Here is a 24,560-nt window from a genome sequence, read left to right on the forward strand (position 1 = left end):
AGGAGGAGTTTGAATCCCACGGTAGGCATTTCGCATGTACGGGAGGGTAGCGATCGAGCTGCTTTTTTTTTTAATTTTTCGGTGGCCGAATAGCTGCCTGAAATATTTTTCGTCAGAAGAAGGCCATCAGAAAAAATTTTCCTATATGGTTTTTACCGGCGGAAAATTTTCCGCCAGAAAGCCGGTGGTAAATTCACAATCAGTCATAAAATGATCAATTTTCACTGGAAAATGCCGTCGATAATAGATGATTTTTCTGTAGTGTTAGAATTTGAGAGAGAACAAATGAAGATAAGAAACCAATTCAATTTTGAAACGGGTCATATCTTTGTAATTTTGATTAAGAGAAAGATGCAAAACCAACTGTCTTGCTCCACTAATGATTTGGCTTTGTGGAAGGATTTCTTTTTAAAGAACTTAGGATCCTCCTATGTAATCAAGATAGAAAATTTGCAGCTGATACTAAAATAAAACTTGAAGTATTGGATTACAGGAAATATTCATATTCCAATTATGGAGGTTATTGCTATTCATAATCATGCTAGCTTTAAGTTTCTTGGAATGTTTAAAGACATTCCAACTAAAGTTATTTCAGAAGTTCATTGCTGGAACACTGTGATGAAGTGTATAGTGCTTGGTGCTACATAATTTCTTCACAAAGCCACTAAAAAAAGCTTAGAAACATATGGCAACATGTCGTCCAAAAAAGCATTGAATGTAGGAGGAAATATTATCTCAACATCATTGAAACCCATTAAAGAAATAGGTGCATCAATGTTGCAAATTCAGTCCAATTCCAATAAACTTAAAACGCCACCGGATCCACAAAACTCATCCAAGCGGACAGAAGGCGCTGCTTGAATTTAAAATGAAAGCTTGTGCACTTTCAAATGACAATCACTTGAGCAAAAGATATATTTAAATATTTTAAAATGCCCCTATTGCATTAAAAGATAATTCTCTGAATTTAAATATGAAGCATCGAATGGGATGCCGACACCTCTAAGATGCGTGCAACAACTTTGGGAAGTAAGTGATTGCTCTGAGAAGAGTGCTATCACCATGAGAAGCAAGTCACTATCCCGATAAGCATGTACATTACTTTAATAAGAATTTAAAAAGCCCACATGTGCTCTAACAAGTGTATCAAATGCCTGAATATAATATATGAGAACAATGTGTGACTGCATAAATTTTTGCATGTGCTCCAACAAAATACATTAAACCAATAAATATAAAGTCTGAGAATACTACACAAGAAACTTCTTTTCAAAAATGTTCTTAAATTTTAATAGTAAATCATTTTTTAAACTAAAATTTGTATGCCTATAAACCTAGTCCATAAACTCTCCCATTCTACATTTCACCTCCTGCCTATGACCATATGCGGTTGTCAGAATAATATGTTGATCCCACTGAGAATCTCTTACCAGCTCCAACCTAAATATCTCAAAATCGTGTATACTCCTAGAAAAAATAGCCTAACATTAATAATTATATGTGTCATTTTGTAACATTTGTATTAATATTTATAACTTAGAGACTCACAAATTCTTTTCTCGTTCGATGGTCCACCCACTATTAGTCCTCCCAGCATTGGTGTGTGCGATTGTGCAACTCAACAGTAGTGGGTTCTTTACCCAACATCTTTTTTTGTAATATACTTAGATTATTATTCATAACTTAACAAATCACTAAAATCTTAGATGATATGAATTATATGTTAAATTTCTTACCAATCATCGCATGTGCTCAATGTGTGGAACTGAGCCCATAGTATGGAGGGAGCTACCCATGCCCCTGAAATCAGAAGTTCTGTTTTGTCTATTCTGATCCCTCATACTAACATAATCTAGGCTGCCCAAAACTCTATTCAGGTCAGCCAATACTTTCTCACCAATTTAGAGCGGTCTCTCGCCTGACTCTTAATGTATATAAACATATATTTGATTTCGAATATCCATATAAAACTTGAGCTATAAAATCCCACATGTAAACATTGGGTCAAAATTAATATCAAATAACAACATGACAAAAGAAGGTTTGCTACTTTGTTGTACAATACCAACAATGTACTTAAAGTGTCCATATCTAAAGAAACTTCACAAATACTAGTCGATATGCAACTTTAGATGACTTGATACATTGCACAACTTTTAGTTTGGCAAATGTTAAATAATGTCTTCCATGTTAACTTACCCCAGCTCAGGCTTACATAATTTCTTGATCAATTTGACCTATATAAATATGAATGTGCATTTGATATGAATCATACTACTATGATGACAATCTTATTAGTCTCATATGAACCTCTAAGTGAAGAAACCCTTCATAATATGTATATGTTTCAGTTTCATATTTCATTGATACCTAATCTACTAGAACATGCTGATCTTATGAGGTGTGTTAATGAGTTGCTTAAAAAAAGATCTACATTCTAACTTTCCTAATTTTGCAACACATACATATTGAAATTCTCATTTATGTCACACTCAAATTTATTTATGACTTCCTTCTCTAACAATGACATTCAAATCCATACATTATTGCTCTAATCACAATATTCTAAAATTTATCTTTAAAGTTATCATGATCTTCTATTATTATACAATAGATATTTCACCATTTCAGTGACCAAGCTCTTATTTTCGAAGATAACTCCTTATTTATTTCATCATTCTTCTATATAAAGATCCAACTTACTTCATCACATCACACATGTGCTTGAACCTTATTTTATAGTAATATTGGCTAATAGTTTCTAATATCTCACCTATTAAAATTACATGTCATATATCCAATCTTTATTCAACTAATTCTGAGCCCTTTAACTTCAAAATATTCTCTCTATTATTTTAATTTTCTACTTATTTTCACTAATATCTCATCGATTAGATTTACCATTTGCTAAAAATAAAACCTGTAACTTCAAATATTTTTTATAAGCCTCTTTATGACTAAAGCAAAAACATACTAGCATGGATTTTCTTTGATGCAATCCAAACATGATTGGGAACTTTATGGTTACTCTACAACTACTTTTAATACTATTAAATATTCTATCATACTAATTTTAATAACTTCGATATACTTTGAGACACTTTTCCTTAATGTATGCCAAATCAATTTTCACATACCCAATCAAATGTCTTCTCAATAAAATAGGATGAAAATCCTTTTTTTTGCTCTATATAGGAATTTCATTAATTATTTCAACATAAAAATCATGTCCATAGTGAATCTTTAAATCATAAAACCAAAATAATAATCTGCATTGATCCTAAATGCCCACAAAAAACTAAAACCGGTAGAGGCTTGCCGAGAGGATCGAGTGGAGGAATGCGATGCGAACATCCATAGCAGAGCTACGATGAACGAAAATGATCTTGACGACGAAGCCCGAGGAATAACAATATGAACGATAATGCTGGGGGAAGGAGGAGCATGGTACGAGATCTATTTCATGTGAGTCGACTAAGAGAGAGGTGTTTCAACTTTCACGTGAAATAACGAAAGAAGGAACGAAATAATGAAAATATGGCCTTTCCTGGTAGCATTCCAAACAAAAATTTCCATCGAAAATTGCTGCCAATATATTTAAAACCGACAACACCTAAACTGTCGATAATTCCGACAACAAATATCCCGCCGAAAAAAAATCCAACGAAAATAGCATGATTTTCTGTAGTATACATCTTCCAATCTATTTTAACATGCCATCCAATAGGGCATGTCCTTATTATCGTCAGAATGTACCCAATTTTATAAAGATTTTAACTTAAGGTTGAATTTATAACATAATTAGATACATGATAAGGATGCCATTGAAGTCCAAATTATAAATTGAAAAAATCATAATACAATATCAAAATACATTACACTTCAATGAAAGATTTTAAAAACAAAAGATGGATTTACATACACGGCACTTAAAACAATACTATCTACATATCTAACATTTTTATTATGAGGGATTTACATACATACCACTTTATTTCATGCTATTTACATATCTAACACTCAAAATATTAATATTACATGCCTACCACTCATAGAACAAATTTGGGTGCATGGAATGAAATATTAAAGTTTATAAGATGATATGAATGATAGAAATGAATTATAGGAGTGATGTATTTGATATTAAAGTTGTATATAGATGGTATGCTTGTAATATTAATGTTTTGAATATTAAATATGTAAATATCATGAAATAAAATGGTATGTATGCAATTTTTTTTTTTACTAAAATATCTCTTCATCACTTTGCCACACAACATCATTTCTTACGTTCTTGAAATGAGATACAATGAATTAAAGTTGTGATGGGATCTTATTGAGAAAGGACATTAATGATGTAAATGACATGTAAATAACCCTCTCGAAATCATCAATATTAAAGATATGATGAAGATGGATAGGATCTCCCTAGAAAAAAAAAAGTCATTCATGGGATTGGTAGGATCTACATTACCCTCAATGACAAAGAAGATGTACATAATTAGTGATATAATTTTGTTATGAAAAGTGGATTGATAGGTTTGAGTATCAACAAATATAAAAACCTATAAAGGAAAAAAAAAAAAAATATTTGATGAACTATTTTAACACAAAATTAAGTAAAAGGTGATGAAGATAATATTAAAAAAAAAGGGCGATGAAGATGATATTTTTTTTATTTATTTGAAGAAATTCAATGTTACATCAACAAGAAGGCCACTTTTGCACTTGTTTGCCAAACCCTAAAATGTACGCTCTCTTAGATCGCATTCCTCAACTCAATCATTAATTAAATTTTCTTGCAATTTTGAAATTCTAAAGTGTAAACTCTCTTGGATCCTATAACTTTATCATGCCCATAAATTTCATTTGCAGCGTGTTCTCTTAGGACCCTGTGCTTTACTTTAGCTTTCTTAAATTCGTTTGCAACAATGAATCCCTAACGTGCAAGCTCTTAGATTCCACTACGTTACTCCTGCATTGGCATTAGTTTCATTTACTACAGTCAAACCCGAATGTGTAAGCTTTCTTGGATGCAATTACATAACCCGATTGCTCCATTAATTTTACTTGTAACAGTCAAGCCCTAACATCTAAGCTCTCTTGGATCCTATTACTTAACCATTTCTATTAATTTCATTCGTAACATTCAAACCCTAAAGTGTAAACTCTCTTTATATTATGTTATTTGATTCAATCATTCCATTAATTTTGATTGGAGCAGCCAATGTCACGCGCCAACCTGGGTGCATGGAATATCAAGGTGGGAACTGGCTATCAGACAAAAATTTAGATATTTCTATTAATATTAAATAATATTGAAACAATCGTTTATAAATTTCCTTCTAAAATCAATTTCTAATTCATATAAATAGCTACTAATTCTTGAATTTCATTCTATTTCAAAATAACCACAAATATGCTATTGTTTACACAATATTCATAAAACATAAAAACATTTCACTTGTTGCTTTATGTCGACAATGCACAAACTATCTTCTCTCACTTATTTAATTCTTAACATCATTTCTTCTAAATATTTATTAAATAATAACGTTGAGTTGTAAACTCAACTCAATGGTAAATTATGGATCTAAATCATTATAACTCAAAAGAGAGAAACACCATGTATGATAATAAATTAATAGAAAATTTTTATTTTATTCAAATATGAAAATATAAAAAGGACTTTGATCATTACTTCCTATGGTGATAACAAGGATAGGAAAGGATCATATCTTATTTTGCATTATTTGTTTCATTTTTATATAAGATAATCATCACGATGCCATCTAAATGTATCCTTTAAGATATACCAATATCATTTTCAAAATCTACAAATTGTTAATCATTATACATGCAAGTGCAAGCGTCTCTAACTAGTACCATAAGGGATGAACTCCATTGATCAACATACACATACAAACATTTCCATATAGATCGTTTTATTTGCATTTTTCTTATCATTGAACAATTTTATATAATGCACATTGTATATTATAATATAAAAAATTGGAGCATGTCATGAAATATATATCGTTCATTTCAACATGATGAATTATTTTCAATGATATAGATAAATCATATTTGAATTTGAAATAACTAGTGTCAATACTAATTGATGCATTTAATTTAGAGGAATGATATCATCACTATGGGTTGTCTTGCCCTTTAATCCTTAAACTCCACCTCCTTTAGTTTAATGTCTATAATTATTCACATGTGATATTCATGCTAATCTATAGTGTAATATGAACTCATATCTTTTATATAATTTGATTAATCTTTGCTTTTATTTAAATACCCAGCCCTATTCAAGGTTTGCAACTATTTAATTTAATGTTTAATATATTATTACAATTAGACTATTAACCTTTAAACATTTATTTCAAATATACACAGCATAACATTTAAATTTCTTTTATTTTGCTTTTATGAATTTTTCTTAAATCTTACAACAATCAACTTTTTTTTATTTAAGTTTTGTGACATGAAAACATAAAGCTTTCATAACTGAAATTTATATTTTCTTATTATTACTGACTTTATTAATTTTATTCTATTTAAAAAATTAAGTGTTGCTACTCTTTTTGCAAATAAATATCAAAGTGCGTAATGTGAAATTTTCAGATTTTCTAATTCACAAGTAATATTAAAATATTATTCCTCCCTCTCTCTTTCTCTCTCTCTCTCTCTCTCTCTCTATATATTATAATAATATATATATATATATATATTCTTTTCCTTTTGCAAACTAATTACCAAAACCCTAGCAAGATTTCTTTGTAAACTAAAACTAATTTTATAATTTCTTGATTTGATGATAAAAATATTAGTTTAATTTTACCTCTGAGACCAACGCATTCACCTTGCTTGATACCCTCACTCATTTCCTTTGTTGAAGGGGAACTTTTTATGATGAGATGACTCCTGCTCGATCCCTTGCCCGCTCTTTGTCTCTCACTCATTTTCTTGTACTTGCTCAACTTGCATTTCTTTCACTTTTTCTCCCTCTCTCTTTCCTTCTACATTGCCGTTCGCATGATTTCTCTTTCTCAAAATCCCATTACTTTACTACTAGACCATTCAAATAGTTTCATTTGCAGTAGTCAAACCTTAATGGGTGAGCTCTTTTAGATCTCATTATTTTACTTTGCCATTCTATTAATTTCATTTTGTGATAGTTGAATTCAAAAGTGCAAGTTTTCTTAAATCCTATCACTTTATTCGATCATTCTTTTAATTTCCTTTGAAACAACCAAACACTAAAATGAACGCTAAGGTGTAAGCTTTGTTATATCCTATTACTTGATTTTCCCTTCAATTTCATTTGCAACAGTCAAACCCTAAAGTGTTAGTTCTCTTAGAGCTTATGTCCTATTGCTTTTGCTCATACCATTACTCAGAGCTTATGCCCTATTGTGATACGCCATTGCTTGATCTCCTCTTTAATTTCATTTGCAACAGTCATTCCTTTAATTTTGAATCAGCCAAACACTAAAATGAACTCTAAGATGTAAGCTCTGTTATATCTCATTACTTGATCTTCCCTGTAATTTCATTTGCAACAGGCAAACCCTAAAGTTTTTTTTTTCTCATTAAACTTATGTCATATTGCTTTTGCTCATCCCATTACTTAGAGCTTATGTCCTATTGTGATATCCCATTACTTGATCTTCCCTTTAATTTCATTTGCTGTATTCATTCCTTTAATTTCCTTTGTACCAACCAAAAACTAAAATGAACACTATGGTGTAAGCTCTGTTATATCCCATTACTTGATCTTCCCTTTAATTTTATTTGCAACCGTCAAACCCTAAAAATGTTAGTTCTCTTAGAGCTTATGTCCTATTGCTTTGATACAGCCAAACACTAAGTTTCACGCTCTGTTATATCCCATTACTTGATCTTCCCTTTAATCTCATTTGCAACAGCCAAACCCCTAAAGTGTTGGTTCTCCTAGACCTTATGTCCTATTGCTTTTGCAACAGTCATACCAAAAAGTGATCAATAAGGATAAGTGTTAGTTCTCTTGGAGCTTATGTCCATTATTTTCATTTGGACCTGTCTAACACTAAAGTGTAACCTCTATTTGATTTCATTATTTGGATCATTCTATTGGTTTCATTTGCAATAGTTAAATCCTAAAGTGTCAGATCTCTTAGGTGACTATAAAAAAAAATGAAGTAAAAAATCAAAGCAATATGAAGCAATTTACCTGTCTTCGGCCCCACCTCGAACGACTTGCCTCCAAATGAAGCAACCCTTCGTTCAAAATGAGGTAACCGCCTGTTTATTCCTTTAAAATGATCGGTAGGAGTGATAAAAAAAAAGGGATCGCGTGGCTTCTTCGACTCCTTCATGCTGTTCGGCCTCGTTGCTTCGTAGGAGGCGCAGAGATCGCAATCCTCGCTCCTTCGAATTCAACGTCGCTGTTCGACTTCGTTGCTTCGCAGGAGGCGTCTAGGGTTCACCTTTCATCTTCTCTTTTCGTCTGTGCTGTTTGGTTTCGTCACTTCGCAAGAGGTGCAGAGATTGCACGAGTCGCTTGTTCCGATCCTTCATTACTGTTCGACTTCAGTTCGCAGGAGGTGCAAAGATTGCACCGTTGCTTCTTCGGTTCCTTCGTGGTTGTCTGACTTCAGCTCCTTTGTTGCCGTTCGATTTCTCTCTTTCGACTCCCTTTTCCTGTCCAACTTTGTTGCTTAACAGGAGGTATAGAGACTTCACGAGTCTTTCTTCGGCTCCTTTGTCGCACTTCGATTTCGATCCTTCAACGGCTACCCTAGCCGAACCCAACCATGCCCTATTGGACTCCTCTCTCCCTCTCTATTATATGATATCTTATATATTTAATGTATATTATATCTTATAAAATTGTATGATATTATATAAATATTATAAGAAATTATATATGTATATGAAATGAAATGAAAATAAAAGAAAATAAAATTAGAAAGAATAAGAAGTATTTTAAAACAGGTGTCAAAGAACTTCCTCAGAGGCGCCGTCAAACGGACCTTAGTTCTCATGGCTCGGGATGGTTTGAAAATGGAAGACCCCACGCCATAACGATCCTTGTGATATTGGGGCAGTATGATTTTTAAAATAAAGACCACGGGCCGTCGTATCTTAGATCCTGCCAGGTGATGGGTTCTGAAATCGAGACCTACGCGCAATTGACTTATGTCGGAGTAGGAAGAATATTAGGCAAGCGCCGTGCTCGATTTGTCTCCCTCGATGGGGAGGGGACGCCGGGAGGCTGGTCGAAATTTCCTTAGAAAATACAAGTTTTTGTTAGGGGCAATTGGAAAAGCAAATAATTTTCCTTTAATTAATTGAAATTAATTAATAAAAATTAACTAATTAATTTAGATTAATTAAATAAAACTAATTAATTAATTGAGGTTGATTAATTAATACTAAGTAATTAGTTGAAATTAATTAAAAATAATTTATCAATTAGAATTAATTAATCTGAATTAATTAGTTAATTAAAAAATTAATTACGTAATTAAAATTGATAAAAAAGTCATTTAATTAATAAAAAAAATTAATTAGTCAAAATTAATTAATTAAAATTGATTAATGAAATTGGTTAATTAAAATTCGAGAGCTGTTATTTAAAAAATTTGAGACTTTTGGTTAATTAAATTAATTAATCAAAATAGAGTTCTTTGTTAAATAAAATAAAAAGACAATAAATAAAATGGAATGGGAAGAATGTTTTTCACTATTTGACATGTACAACCCAATCCTGTACAAATAGCTTAACTCTTAAAACTCTCCAAACAATACTCCAACTCAACTTTACAAACTCAGTATTCCTAGACAAAGCTCCAAAGTATCACAAGCTCCTGCAATAAATAAATTAAATTCATTAAGCATCACAATTAAATAAATATCAAATTAAATGCTAAAGCAGAAAAAAGAGCAAGACTACTGGTACTGAAAAGAAGCTACCAAAGAGTAATAAAAAAATACTATAGTAAAAACACTGGTGTAGCAAAGTACTGTAGCAAAACACTAGCTTCACAACAACTAAAACCATCGGTAAGTGTCAAAACCAAAGTTTGGTGTCAAACAATGGATTGTCAACTCAACAAACACACGATCAAATTAAAACCTTTGGGTATCCTTGTTTATAAGAACTAGGTTGTAAGATCCATCTCCGTGCAACTTTTAATAGAAGCCATAAGTTCGATATATGAGATAAATGTTTAGGTAATAAGATAACCCTAGACCCCTCACCCGGGCATCATAGTCTATAGAGCTAGGTTGTAAGACCCACCACTTGAGCCACTTAGCTTATAGGGGTAGGTCGTAATAATCCATTATTAGGTAACTTTTAAGGAAGCCATAAGACCTATCCAACCAAAATCTTCGGGCCACCCCTAGTAGGGGTCGTAAGTCCCACTAATCGGGCTACTTTCAAATACTTTCAAATGAAAGCCCTAAGTCACTACCTAAATCCAATCACACGGATATATCTTGTTGAAAAATCAAGGCAAAAGTCTCAAGAGATAATTTCATCTTTAACTAATATTTGAAATACAATAATTATGATACTAATCCATGTTGAAAGCACTTGAAATTTCTATTGTAAGTTCCTCTACAAAATACACTAAAGCATTGACAGCTATTTGGTGGGCATCTTAGCCTAAAGAATTAAGTTGTAAGACCGCTTTCAGGCAACTTCCTAAGGGAAGTCATGAGTCCTATCCCAACTCCAAATAAAACAAATGAGTTTCAAATGTTTTAGTTCACACACCAGATGTTCCTATAGAAGTTTGTGAAGATTGAGTTTTAATTCCTCTAGTTGGTCACCGTTTATAAGTTTCAGTTACTTTGTTATGACCCCGTTGATGTGGCTTTTCAATTTTTAGAGCCATACGATAAGCCTCGCCGAGTTTAATTATATGTTGCAGAGTTAGTTGATCTTGAATTGTCCATTTTAATCCATTGATGTATCTAGTAATAATTCTTTCCTCGAATTCATTTAAGTCATTTAAAGATTGGAGTTTATAGAAAATTTCAGTGTATTTTTCAACCGTTTGATTTCCTTGACAAAGGTTTTTAAATTCTTGAAATATAGTTCATGTGTGGTCTGAAGGCAGAAATTTCACTCTCATTTTCTCTTTCATCCTTTCCTAGTTTTGGATTTTTTCTTTCCCTCTCCTTAGCCTATTATTTTGTAGGTTCTTCCACCATGTTAATGCATGACTAGTGAGTTTTAAGCTAGCAAATTTAACCTTTCTATCATCCGGTATTTTCTTCCATTCAAAAAACTGATCCATCGTTTCTACCCATTCGATGAATTGGTCATGTTGTAGTTTACCTTCAAAGTTATGGACATCGATTTTAATCCCATAATCCCAATTTCTTTGATACCTATTTTGGTTTCTAGGGACTTACTCCTCACTTTCAGAAATTTTAATGTTAGGATTGTTGACATTCAAATTTGTAAGAGTATTAGCCATGTTTTTTAATTTGGTGTTGCAAATCCGCTAATTGTTGCATCATTTGTTGTCAATCCTCTTGATTATTTTGATTACCCATTTGCGATTTTAAGAAAAGACACACACACCAACCTAGGATATGCTAACCTAGGCTCTGATACCAAACTTGATGCGGATAACTAGATTGAGGAAGCCAAGAGAGAAGAACACTAGGACTAGTAGAACATGACTTGATTCAACACTTAGAATACCAACATCCAATCAAACTTCAAAAACAAACGAAAGCCAAACAAACGAAACAAAATTAAAAATAAAAACCACCACCCTTAGAACAACCGGCAAGCGATTTCCTCACATGCAACAAAATAGTAGGCAATATAAAAGATGTGCTCAAGGGCATGCAAACCAAGGGTCCACCACAGCTACTAGGTCCAACGTCCACCAAAACTCCCCCGGCAAATGCTACCAAATCTGCCAACTAACACCTCCAATAGCTTAAGAAGAAAGATACAAGTAGAGTGAAACTTGCGGATAGAAAAAGGAGATAAGAAGCCAAAGACGAAATTGTAGAGAAGAAGAGAGAATCAGACAAGATTGCAAGCCTTCCAAAGAAGAAATCCTTAGGTTTTTTAAGAGAACTTAGCTTAATAATCAACAACCTCTTATGCTTCAAAACACCTCAAATTTATAGGAGAAAAGGGGGCAGCCAAACAACCAAACCACCTCCAACCGAACCAATCAGGTAAGGGGAAATGGAAGGGCAACATTCAGTCCAGAAACAACACCCGAACAACCACACAAAAAACTAGAAAAAGCAGTCAATGAGGAAGGAACGGACGGCCAGGGGAATCGGGACATGCAGCCAGGGGAACCAGAACAGTAGCTAGTGGAACCAGAATAGACAACCAAGCAAGGAAAACCGAAGGGCCAAAGGGAAGGGGAAAGGGCAAGAGACACTCCACATAATGAGCTAAAAAGGAGGATAACTTCCCAACATAATGAGCTGAAAAACAACAGCTCAAACATTAATGAGCTGACACATAGTAGCTCAAAAAAAACACAGCCAAAAACCGAGTAGCCAAGCCCAACCCGAGAGCAACCAGCAACCCAAGAACCAAGGAACCAAATAGATAGCACACCCAAAGTTTGCCAAGCCCAAGCACTACCTACTCATGATTATTGGATGCTTTCCATCATAGGGTAGTATTAAAAAAAAATTATAGCATTCAAATTACAATTAAAAAATTAAAATAAACTGAAATTTGCATGTATCAGCTTGCGCTCATGGGAATTAAGGGCCTCTGATCTAATTAAACCCTGACACTATCCTTAGGAGAAATCTGATTAATTGCAATCTAACTTAAGGGAAATTGAATCCTACAGCTGCAAAGCAGGATTCATGCATTCGTGCCGTTTTTCTTGAGCCAACAATTGGTCACTAAAAGAGTAGCATATAGTTAAGTGTTGGAGAGATGAGGATGCTCAGGTGGATGAGTGGCTTTAAACTTGGAGACAAAATGCGAAACGAGTATATACGTGAAAAGGTGCTCCGATGATAAATAAGATTAGAGAGATAGTCGTCTTAGATGGTTTGGTCACATAAAACGTTGGCCTTCCGATGACTCGGTTGAGAGAGTAGGTGTATTAGATCCGATCTATGTTAAGGTAGAGGTAGACCCAAAAAAATCTGATTAGAAAGTATTTGAAATAAACTTTTTTTTATTAAATTTAAATGAGAATTTGACTGTTAATGGGATATAAAGGAGAAAAAAGATTCATGTAATAACCCCACTTAGTGGTATAGATGCTTGATGTTGTTGTTGTTGTTCTTCTTCTTCATCCTTGTATCTCACTGAGTGAATTTCTATTGCATTTCATGACATTTAGGGATTAGGTTATTGAGATGTCCGTTTATTGAGATGTTTGTGTTATTAGATATTAGTGTTTTTTGTCAAATACTACAATTTTTATACCAGTGTTATTATGTTGGAATATCAATGCTATTTATATTAAAATATTGCTATTGGATTTTTTAATTGTCGGATGATTTGGCCAACATCTAGTGAAAGTAAAATTATGATGTTTTTGTCATTTTTGATATGAGATTTGAAGATATTGATGAACGAAACAGTTGAAATCTTTAAATAACATAACATGGGTACCACTGAACCAAACAATCTCTTAGCTATCTTTACAAGATGACACTGATTAATTTAAAGTGTAGTTAAACAAGTCAACTAAAGCAAGATTGATTGAGAATTTATTTGTGTAGTCTACTCGGCAAAATTTTCTTAAAACATACAATAAGATATTTCCTTGAGTATCCGATTTTGAAAAGTGTATTGACTTTTCTGTCTGGATTGTTCCGTTAATAGAAGGGGATCATTTTGAGTTTTAATTACCTTGGGTAAGACTTAGTTGCTCATCAGCTCAATGAAGTGAATATAATTTTCACTTTTAATTTGATCTATAAACATAAAATCTCTCAAGATAAATTAATATACATGTTTGGTTGTTATCCATTTGATGCTAGCTATTGGAAAGCTATATTAGATTTGGACAGATTTTACTAAGATGATGTTTGATAGATGCCTGACCATGCAGAAGATATCTTATACTACACGGTGCTTGTGTCTTATTGTTATTGTTCATAATGTCAACACTAGGTAAAGCTGCATTTCAGTTTCTATTTACAAAAAGATAGTGGTATACAGTTAAGTTGAATTAGAAGAGGCTTACGTTGATTAAGTGGTGAAGCAAATTTTTTTTTCATTTTGATTCATAGATTTATAGGATTGTTCATCTCATCACGTGCACTATACCCAATAAATCAGGATATAACAGTCCTACCATCTTCAAAAAAAAAAAAGGTCCCTAAATTTTACATCTTCGCTCAACTCATGATAATACAGTATCATCATTTCAGTTGTATTCATGATCTCAATCAACTTATGAGTACTAAAAGCAGCATCAAATTAATTTTCTTCTTGTACAGTGGCGGTAAAAATTCAATGATATAATCTTATTTATTCAATTTAATCAAATCATTTCATGCCCTCGGTTACCAAATAAATTTGTTATAGAGTTCTTGTGTTTCCACACTAAGCTTATTTATAGATGAATGCTATTGATGAATTAGAATTATCTCCAAAATATTTTCAATATAAATAATTTTTTTTATTTTCAATATAAATAATAAATCTCATAATATTCCCTCAATGCAACAAATTAGGATATAACATAAATCTTCAATAATTTTTTGTTGCTCAGAAACGCATATTTGTTTGTCATTTTGTTCATAAATTATCATATTTATATAACTGTCTACGTAATCTAACTTAATTACATTGGCATTATTTTAAACTTTTAAGGTCCCCAACCTAGAAGTTTAATCTGGGATTCCTTTAATTCTATTCCTCTTGGTTGTTATTGCAACATTTCTGTATTGTCCTTGTTAAAAGAAGCTAATCACCAATTAAAAATTTTTTCTTTTCATGTTTAAATGATCAAACATTGTAGAGATATATCTGGCCATGGATTTTCTTGATCCACTTGCTTTGTAAGAACTTGAGTTTTTTGTGTTTTATTTCAGTCATGCTTCAACGCATTGTTTAGACATAACTGATAAGCATTTGTTTTGATTTTTCATTCTTCATTTTAGTTGTGAAACGCTATTTCTTCATTTTACTCTTTTCACAGATCTACCTGTTCTAAAGAATGTATTAGCTGCAGCAAATGTACTAAGTGCGAAGTGGAAGGTGAAAAAAATGTATAAACATTTATAATATTCATGCATCTAAGAATTTTATTTTTCAAAACACATATGATTGGTTAGCCAGTTAAAGCTTATCATTTTATTTTTTAAATGCTTGCTTTGAAAACTGGATTAATTTTTGAAATTTATGGTAATCTATTCTTGCAGAAGCAAACTACACTCATATATGTGACTGCATATGATGTTCTATTTGGGCAGGTTGGTTTGAAATCTTTATTCATATATGATCCTTTTTGGCCGTGTATTGTGATTAGCAAAATATTCCTTCATCTGGTTCATAGTAGTTCAAATTGAATTCTGAGCACTTGATATCTGATTAGATGTTCTTTATTCTGATTTATAAAGGCCTATAAGATCATAAACTGAATCAATTTATTTATTTGAAAATCACCTGCTAAATGATTTGCAAACTCCCGTGGAAATGCATGCGTGTCAACAAAAAGCTAGCTAGCATGCATATTGAGTGAATTCTTTCTTCCATGATAATTTTCTAAAATTTTACTTATTAAAATTCCCTTATCTAGTTCGCATGTACATGCTGCCATTCATCCAGCCTTATATTTTGAGGCTTTTGATGCCCAAGATGTTTTGTTGCAGCTTCATATTATGGAAGATCAATTAATATTTAAGTCTGAGAAGTGTGAGTATTTTGGATTTATCGCACAAAAGAATGGGGACATTGATAATAACATAACTTCTAGGGTTAAAGATGAACAATTACTGCTGAGAAGTACCTCAAGTGTGTTATGTGAGAATTGAATATTTTTATTTATACTTAAAGGTAAATTTTATGTAATTACAATCAAACCAGGCTTGCTATATAGATTTAAGTGCTGAGAAACGAAGTGATTGATAACCAAGTTGAGTGTGCTTGGAATGAGAATGCTAAGATGTAGGGTAGAACTAAGAAGAATAGAGTGAAAAATAATTGTGTTAGAAAAATATTGGGCATAATATCTATTGAAGTTAAGGAAGTTGAAAAATCTTAGGTGATTTGGGCATATATTGGAGGATAGAAGTTGCATGAAAAAGATGGATCGATGGAAAATATGACAGGTTAGGAAGGAAAAGAGGTAAAATAATGGTTCTATGGCTGGAATTTATACCCTTCCACTTAGGGCACTGACTAGTAGAATCTTATATTTTCATTAGTATGTTTCAAGCTTCTTTATTTTTCCTGCAGCAGATTTTATTGTTAAAAAGTGATATTCTTCCTTCAGAAAATTGGAATGACAGGTGCGGCAGAAAAACTTCTTATTCTTCATAAAGATGCCCTTGAATCAGCTCTATCAAAGCTTTGCACTCGAAAGGCAGTGAAGTGCATTGAAGAATTGCTTCTAGATAATCAAAATCACGGTTTGTTTTCACCTCTTCCTTGATAATGGTACACTACTCTTGGCCATATTTCTTTATTTAAGCAACTATACCTAAGCTTGTTTGCAATTTGTTGAATGGTATAAGATAGATGTTACTACTCTCTTTCTGCGGTAGGCATTAATGTTTAGAGCATCATAATTGGGAAAGAAATTGGAAGTACTAGTTTTGTAGTTTTGTCTTTCCTCCCCATTATTCTTTGTTATGAATTGAGGAATCTCTCTGAGACTTTCATATATATGTTGTATGAATGATTGCATCAGTACTACTTATTGCTTAGCTTATCTTTTTTCAAGTTACGACTAGAGAGTAGGCCTATAGTAGGGGTAAGATTGCCACCATTATGATCTGAAGGTCATGGCTTCAACTTAGAAATAACCTCTTTATTAGAGTAAAATCCTAAAATAGTTCCTCGACTATTAATAAATGCCTAATTTAGTCTCCGATTTTCATGATGACCCAATGTAGTCCTTCGATTATTAGAAAATGTCCCAATTTGACTCCATTGCCAAAAGAAACAGTTAAAGTTAAACCTAATAGTTAAATATGAGAGTATTTTAGATATGAGAGTGTATGTGAGATTATATTATTATTTTTATATATTTTATCATTTATCTAGGTGGATGAGTGGCTTTACCCTTAGAGATAGGATACAAAATGAGCATATACGTGAAAAGGTTGGAGTAGCTCCAATGGAAGATAAGATTAGAGAGAATCGCCGTAGATGGTTTGGTAACATTAAACAGAGGCCTTTTGATGACCCGGTTAGAAAAGTTGAGGTATTAGATTTGACTCATGTTAAGAAAGGTAGAGGTAGACCTAAAAAGACTTGGTTAGAAAATATTAGAAATGATCTTTCTTTATTAGATTTAAACGAGAAATTGAGTTTTAACGGGACATAATGGCGAGAAAGGATTCATGTAGCCGACCCCATGTAGTTGAACAAAGGCTTGATGTTATTGTTGTTGTTGTGTCATATTAAAATATACACAAAAATCATAATGGAAGTTAACTATATTTATTGATTATTCACTATTGTTATTTAGTTGGTTAACTTCCATTATGATTTTTGTATTTATTTTAATATGATAAATAACTAAATATATAAAAATAATAATATAATCTTACATAAACCCTAATATCCAAAATGCCCCACATTTAATTTTTGGGTTTAGTTTTAATTGTTACTTTTGGTATGAGGACTAAATTACGATATTTTCTAATAGTCAGGTGACTATATTGAGTTATTATAAAAGTTTGGGACTAAATTGAGCATTTACAAATAGTCGGGGGACTATTTTAGGCTTTTACTCCTCTTTATTAATATAGGGGTAAGAAAACATACATCTAAATCTTGCATTTCTGGAAACTTAATGCATTATTTATGCTATTTTTATGATTAAGCTTCAACTAGAGGAATGTGTATTATCATATCATATACGTTTCTATTGCTAGTCATGTGACCTGATTTTGAAGTTATCCTGATGCTAGAAGAGGCATCCAACTGAAATAATTGAATATTATGGCACTAAAATTCATTTTGGAAGTTGAACGTTTTATCAAACTATATGGCTTGCTTTCTTCTCTTTTTATCAAACTTGGCGCTATTTTTATGATTAAGCTTCAACTAGAGAAATGTGTATTATCTCATCTTTTTCATTTCGAAGTTATCCTGATGCTGAAAGAGGCATCCAGCTGAAATAATTGATTATTATGGTACTATAAAATCTATTTTGGAAGTTGAACCTTTGATCAAACTAGATGGCATGCTTTCTTCTCTGATTATGCTTCTTGACAATTCAGTTGATTTTCATCTGCAGTTTTACCCAAACCTCGATATGTCCGTGTAAATACACTGAAGATTAATACAGAGACTGCAATCCAGGAATTAGAGAGAATAGCCAAGGTATTCCCCATATCCTCAGTGATGCACCTTGCAAATAGTTTTAATAGTCCTTTCCAAGCTTGAGGTGGCAAGTTCTACTTTATGGTTTCTTAAACTTATGAATAGTGTGCCAAATTCTTGCTAACCGATTGTTACTTATCATCCCATAATGGTGTTGCCTAATTAAGAAGGTTTTAGTTCAATAAGTCATTTCTTATTTGATTACATGAATGGATATAACTTATAAGTTGTAAACTGTGTTCACACCATAATTTTTTTCTTTTTCTTTTTATTTTTGCATTTTATATTAGGCAAGAGTTCAGGAAGCACAAACACTCCAAATTGCCTCCTGTGTTTGTGTCGAATACGGACAAATGCTCGACATGACTTGACATGTGTCCCACACTTAAAAAAATTGTGCCCTAGGTATTTAAATATATAATTGGACTCTGACAATAGTTGGACATGCAGGGCACATGTGGAACATTGGATCTGGAATTGCGAAACTCAAAATAAATCCTAATTCGCATATAGTGTAGCCTTAAATCGCATATGTATACTCGTGTTTTATTCATTTCAATTTTGCTCTCTCGTCTCTCCTTTTCGTCGATGCCACTCACCATCTCTTTTATATTCTTCATCAAAGCAGTTTTCCATCCCGCACTATCACTTCTCCTCTTTGTGCTGCTTGTTTTCCCTTCTCGATTCTTAGTTAAACCCAATTGCCATCTCGCCTCTGGTCTTCGTCGAAGCACCTAAAATCGACCTGGTCTCTCCATCTCAAGTCTTGTTGGCTTGGTTAGTGATTTAATTTGTTCTGATAGGCTTTAATCATAGCCCTTTCTTCCTTATTCTTTGATTTAGCTAATATTCTCTTATATTCATTACTATACATAAAGATTTCTTAAGAAGCACACATTGTCATTTAAGACTCTACCCTTTCTTTACTAAATTATTTATTCATTTTCTACTTGTATGTTCTCATCTGTCGTCACCAATAACAAGTGAAAATTTGTTTAGTCTTTTCCATGTCAATGCACCAAGTGATTTAATTATTTAAATATAAAATATATGTAAACTACCATTTTTGTTAAAAAAAGTATGATAAAAGTTTTCTTCAATTTAAAAAAAAAAAATTTAAGTCACACATTTTAAATTATAACTAATACTTCAATGACTTAAAATTTTTTTATGAATTAAAATTATTTTTTGTTTTAGTAACATTTTTAATCAAATAGTGATTAAACTTTAATGGTACATGATTTGAATGCTTTAGAAAATTGAAATAAATTTTATTCAGAAAAAAAATCAATGGTACAATGATTTGCAACCAACATATTTCTAATGTGAGAATATATTCAATCAGTCAATTAAATCATACAAATTATAAACTCATTTCTTTTGTTGGTTGCTAGGATAGTGACATTTAAGATGGGCACTAATATTATTAATAACAATCCCATAGAGGATGATATATGGTGCTAGTTCCCCACGACTACAAAGTTATGCTTTTAAATTGTTAACTCGACCTTGTTCCTCCTTATGTTGCGAAAGAAATTGGAGCACATACTCTTTTATCAGTTCACTCAAGGGAGCAAGATCGTTACTCAATGGTGTGAAGATTTAGTATTTGTGCATGCAAATCTTTGGCTTTTATATAAGAACTTAGAATATACTCAATGAGAGACTAATTTGTGAGACATTGGTGTGGATACATTAACTACAATGGATGATATTGGAATACCTAAAGTTGTTAATCTCTCTCTTGATGAGCTGTCTTTTCTAGTTAAAGATGAAGGTGTCATTTGAAGAGGGCACGAGTAGTAGTGCTAATGATGAACATTAACGTGGATTGTGTTAGCTTCAATTAATTTGAATGGGGCATTGATATCAACTTTTTAAGAGGTTTTTTAATATTTTGTGTAAAAATATGTGACAATTGAAATGGATTGATGAATGCTTTTGTCATAAGGCATTTTTATGTTTATTACTTATGTTTATTTTAAGGAAAAATTCTATAAGATGGTGGTGTGACCTGCAATGTTTTATGGTGCCGAATGTTGGCCATTAAAAGAGAAGCATAATACTAAGTTAAGTGTTGCAGAGATGAGGATGCTCAGGTGGATGAGTGGCTTTACCCTTAGAGATAGGATACGAAATGAGCATATACGTGAAAAGGTTGGATTAGCTCCAGTGGAAGATAAGATTATAGAGAGTTGCCTTAGATGGTTTGGTCACATAAAATGGCAGTCTTCCGATGGCCCGGTTAGGAAAGTAGAGGTAGTAGATTTGACTTATGTTAAAAAAGGTTGAGGTAGACCTAAAAAGACTTGGTTAGAAAATATTAGAAATTATCTTTTTTTATTAGATTTAAACGACAATTTGACTTTTAACATAACACAATGGAGAAAAATGATTCATGTAGCCGACCCCACGTAGTTGGACAAATGCTTGATGCTGTTATTGTTGTGTATTACTTATGTTTACTTGACAATTGAAACTTGAAAGGATTAATTATACCTCATTTTGTAATGCCTTGTCGTAGATATTAATATAATTTATAGATTTAATATTAATAATTTATAAAATATAATGTGTCCATGGAGAGGTAGACCTAAAAAGGCTTGGTTAGAAAATATTAAAATTACTTTTTTTAAGTAGATTTGAAGGAGAATTTGACTCTTAATAGGACAAAATGGAGGAAAAAAAGATTCATGTAGCTGACTCCACGTAGTGGGATAAAGGCTTGTTATTGTTATTGTAATGTGTTCATAGTTTGCCATTCCCTACTTTTTGTAGTTTTGTCATATTGTGTTGGGTTTCGTGTCCAAGTGTCCATGTTTGAGCTTCATGGGCAAGAGTATGTTAGATAATCAACTTGTGGCTTTTTAATCAATTTAATTTTTGAATATCTTTTTAACTTTTTGTAATGATGCACTAATTATAGATGGGGATACTAATTAGATGGAAGGACTTTTAATATCATCACTTATCAGTTATCAGTTTATTCTTGGCATATGGAATTATTTATATTGAAGATCAATTATTCCAAATAGTTGGGATATGGATAATTCTGACAATGATGTAGCATAAAGTTATCCCATTGTTGTTTATTAATGCAAAAGCTTTACCATTTGATTCTTCAGAACTTGGTGTGTATGATTATTTTCTAAATTCTTCAATTCGGTGTGCTTGCTTCAGCTCTGACACATGCTCCTTCAATGCTTTTAATGTCTTTGTCCTTTAATGATTTATGGAATTCTCCATGACCTTGGAATTCTAATATCTAGTATACAATTCTGTATGACCATATTATCCTTGTGTACTGCTTAACATACGATGAAATAAGGTCGATGCTGTTTTGAGTATTTCCAGTAGTTTCAAATATTTGCATTCTAAATGCTGTTAATTGTTATCTTATGCTTATGCCACCATATGTAACTACAGATGAATTAATAATACAAATTTGAAGCGGATGTGCAGTTGATTTTATAATTTGCCTTTTTTGCAATCTGAGGAGTGCTTGCATGTACCTACTTCAATCTTTGCCTTCTATATTTGCGAGAAATGATTTTGTATTGACTTTTTTGTACTTTTAGCAAAGTCTTGCCTTGATGTAGTACATGAGTTCTAAAAAAAATGTATTTAATACTCTGATTCAAAATGCTTGTTCTCCTGTGTCCTCCTGTTATTAATTTTGGAATTAATTTTAGCACTTTATTACTGATCACTTTGTGATTAAATAGGTCAAAATAGATGACGTGGTTCCGGACATGTTAGTGCTTCCAGGTGGAACTGATTTACACAACCATCGCTTGGTGTTGGATGGAAGCATATTTCTGCAAGTTAGTTTCTTTTCTACTCTTTGGATGAGAGATATTCAAGTATTCTTGTATGTTGCATCTATTTACATTTTAAACATATCCTATGCTTCTAAAAATGTTTATATGCCCACTAACTACCTAGAAATAGACTACGGAAAGTCTTACATGTTTTTAACCACGCACCAATGTAAGAAAGAGAGAGGGCGGGAAGCATGAAGTAGCTACAAACCTCCATCAGTACAAATAAGAGTGGGAAGGAGGAACTATCTACAAGTGTCCTCTAGCACAAATAAGAGTGTTGGAAAGCATCCACCTATGTGTATAAGAGGGAAAGGGAGGCATGTGAGGGAGAAGACGGGGTGGTGAATGGAGTTAGGATGTTTTTGTATGATGATTGCTTTCATTGCATGGCACTTAATACCTTAATGAAAGAGGGAGTGAGTGGCCAGGGTGGTGGATGGTGTTAGGAGGAAGTTTTTTGTGACGATTGCATTTGTGCATGGGATTTAAGGACTTAATGAGGGAGTGAGGTTCTAGGAAGCTGACAATGTTTGTAGGATTTCTTTGATATGGAAATTGCTTTCACTACATATGCGCTAAGCACTTGAATGTTTTAGCATATTTTTTTTATTTATCTAATTTTATGCTCACTCGACGCCCTAGCTATCATCCTCGAGCTCAGATCATCGTTGTGCTTGTGCATGCTGTTATGTCTCACCCCTATAGCCTTATCACATTTGGGCCTCAATTTGCTGCGTGTTTATTCAATCACGGTTGTCCTGTATGAATTTGTGAGCTCACACTTTTGTACGCTTTAGTGCTTTCATGTACACTTGCATGCGCTGTAGTGCCCGATGGCTCTTGGCGAGCCGCCTTAGGCTGTGACCATGTTATCCTTCTCTCTCATGGTCGGCTCCTTTAGATGGATTTCTTTCACTTCATGAGATCCTTGCCACTCATTTTCTAGCTGCCATCAAACAAACACTTGTCGGCTTTCCATCTTCTCGGACTCGATTCCATTGCAGTCACTCCCCTTCTTGGGTCACGGTAGTTCTTCCGATTTGTTCACCATCTTCATCTCATGCTGACTATTTTGGAGGATCATTTGGTTGCTCACATTTCATTAGATCGCGTGCCTCCTAATGTTTGCAATTTTCATTCTTTTTCAATATTCATTGGTAGATCATCTAGCTTGGGATTGCATCGCTCTCATTCCAGCCACTTCCTTATCATTTTAAACCAGACTCAGTTCCACTGACACACATAAGCGACCTTCGTCATATCTGCATATATATAACAATCAACAAGGTTTAGCTATATCGGCATATCTGTACTCATTTTCTCCTGAACTTGCTGAACTGTCCTTTCTTGTCTATCTTAGGAAAATTATCATTTGTCTATTCAAATTTGGATGTCACTCGTAAATTCTTATCAGACTTACATTTGGTGGGTAATTATTCAATTTGGAATACATATCACATCATTATTATATTATCCTTAAGTGCATATGACACTAGACTCTTTTTTATACGTACCTACCATGTATGTGATTTTTTTATGCGTATGCTCAGGAGACTTCCCATTTTGACGTATCTGTGGAACCACCAAACACACTTGTTTTGGTAGCCTTTCCACAACTTCGATTACATTTTTTTTCAATCAATCTAACTTATACTCATTGGGTTCTATATTTTATAAATCTTTTTATGTAGATGCTGCTATTGCTCATCTATCTAAGCTTTCTATGGTTAGAGTTTTTTTGTAGAAATGAACGTTATTTTATTGTTGAAATAAAAAATGTGGATTGTTAGTGTTATGGATATTAGGAATCCCCCATATTGTTCTTTCTGTAAAATCTTGAAGTACAAATTTTTTTTTTCAAAGCTCATTTGGATATGAAGAAATTAAATATTCAATTGATTGAGAAACATTCAAGTGGCTAGACCCTTCCTACTCGCAACATAGTAGTTGTCCTCTACCGTCATTTCATATTTGCATTTACAATTTGGGAACAAATAACTACATCAGGGTGAGATTATCTGCCCTTTACTAGCACTACATAAATGGTTTCTTAATCTTGCTCTAGCAAAACAATAGAATTTGATTCTTCGATTCTAGAAGCTCCACCTCTCGATCCTATTAATGTAGACAAATCATCATGATGTTTGGAAACCTGTTGATTTGATTGGAGCATTATGAATGATAATGTTATGGTCGAAGATGCACGGACACGGACACGGCGA

At 32.7% G+C, this 24,560-nt stretch overlaps 1 protein-coding gene across 1 annotated transcript; it reads left to right on the forward strand.

Annotated features, from left to right (window-relative positions):
* The first annotated feature begins 4,705 nt into the window (after positions 1–4,705).
* Positions 4,706–23,058, forward strand: LOC110103337. Its single transcript, XM_028693398.1, has 6 exons — positions 4,706–4,749; positions 15,159–15,217; positions 15,382–15,432; positions 16,455–16,590; positions 18,429–18,514; positions 22,240–23,058. The coding sequence occupies exons 4-6, from the start codon at positions 16,464–16,466 to the stop codon at positions 22,531–22,533; spliced, it is 507 nt and encodes a 168-aa protein (XP_028549231.1). The 5' UTR covers positions 4,706–4,749; positions 15,159–15,217; positions 15,382–15,432; positions 16,455–16,463; the 3' UTR covers positions 22,534–23,058.
* Positions 23,059–24,560: the final 1,502 nt, after the last annotated feature.

Source organism: Dendrobium catenatum, unplaced genomic scaffold (genome assembly GCF_001605985.2).
Source record: "Dendrobium catenatum unplaced genomic scaffold, ASM160598v2 fragScaff_scaffold_266, whole genome shotgun sequence".
In the NCBI taxonomy this organism is placed as follows: Eukaryota; Viridiplantae; Streptophyta; class Magnoliopsida; order Asparagales; family Orchidaceae; genus Dendrobium; species Dendrobium catenatum.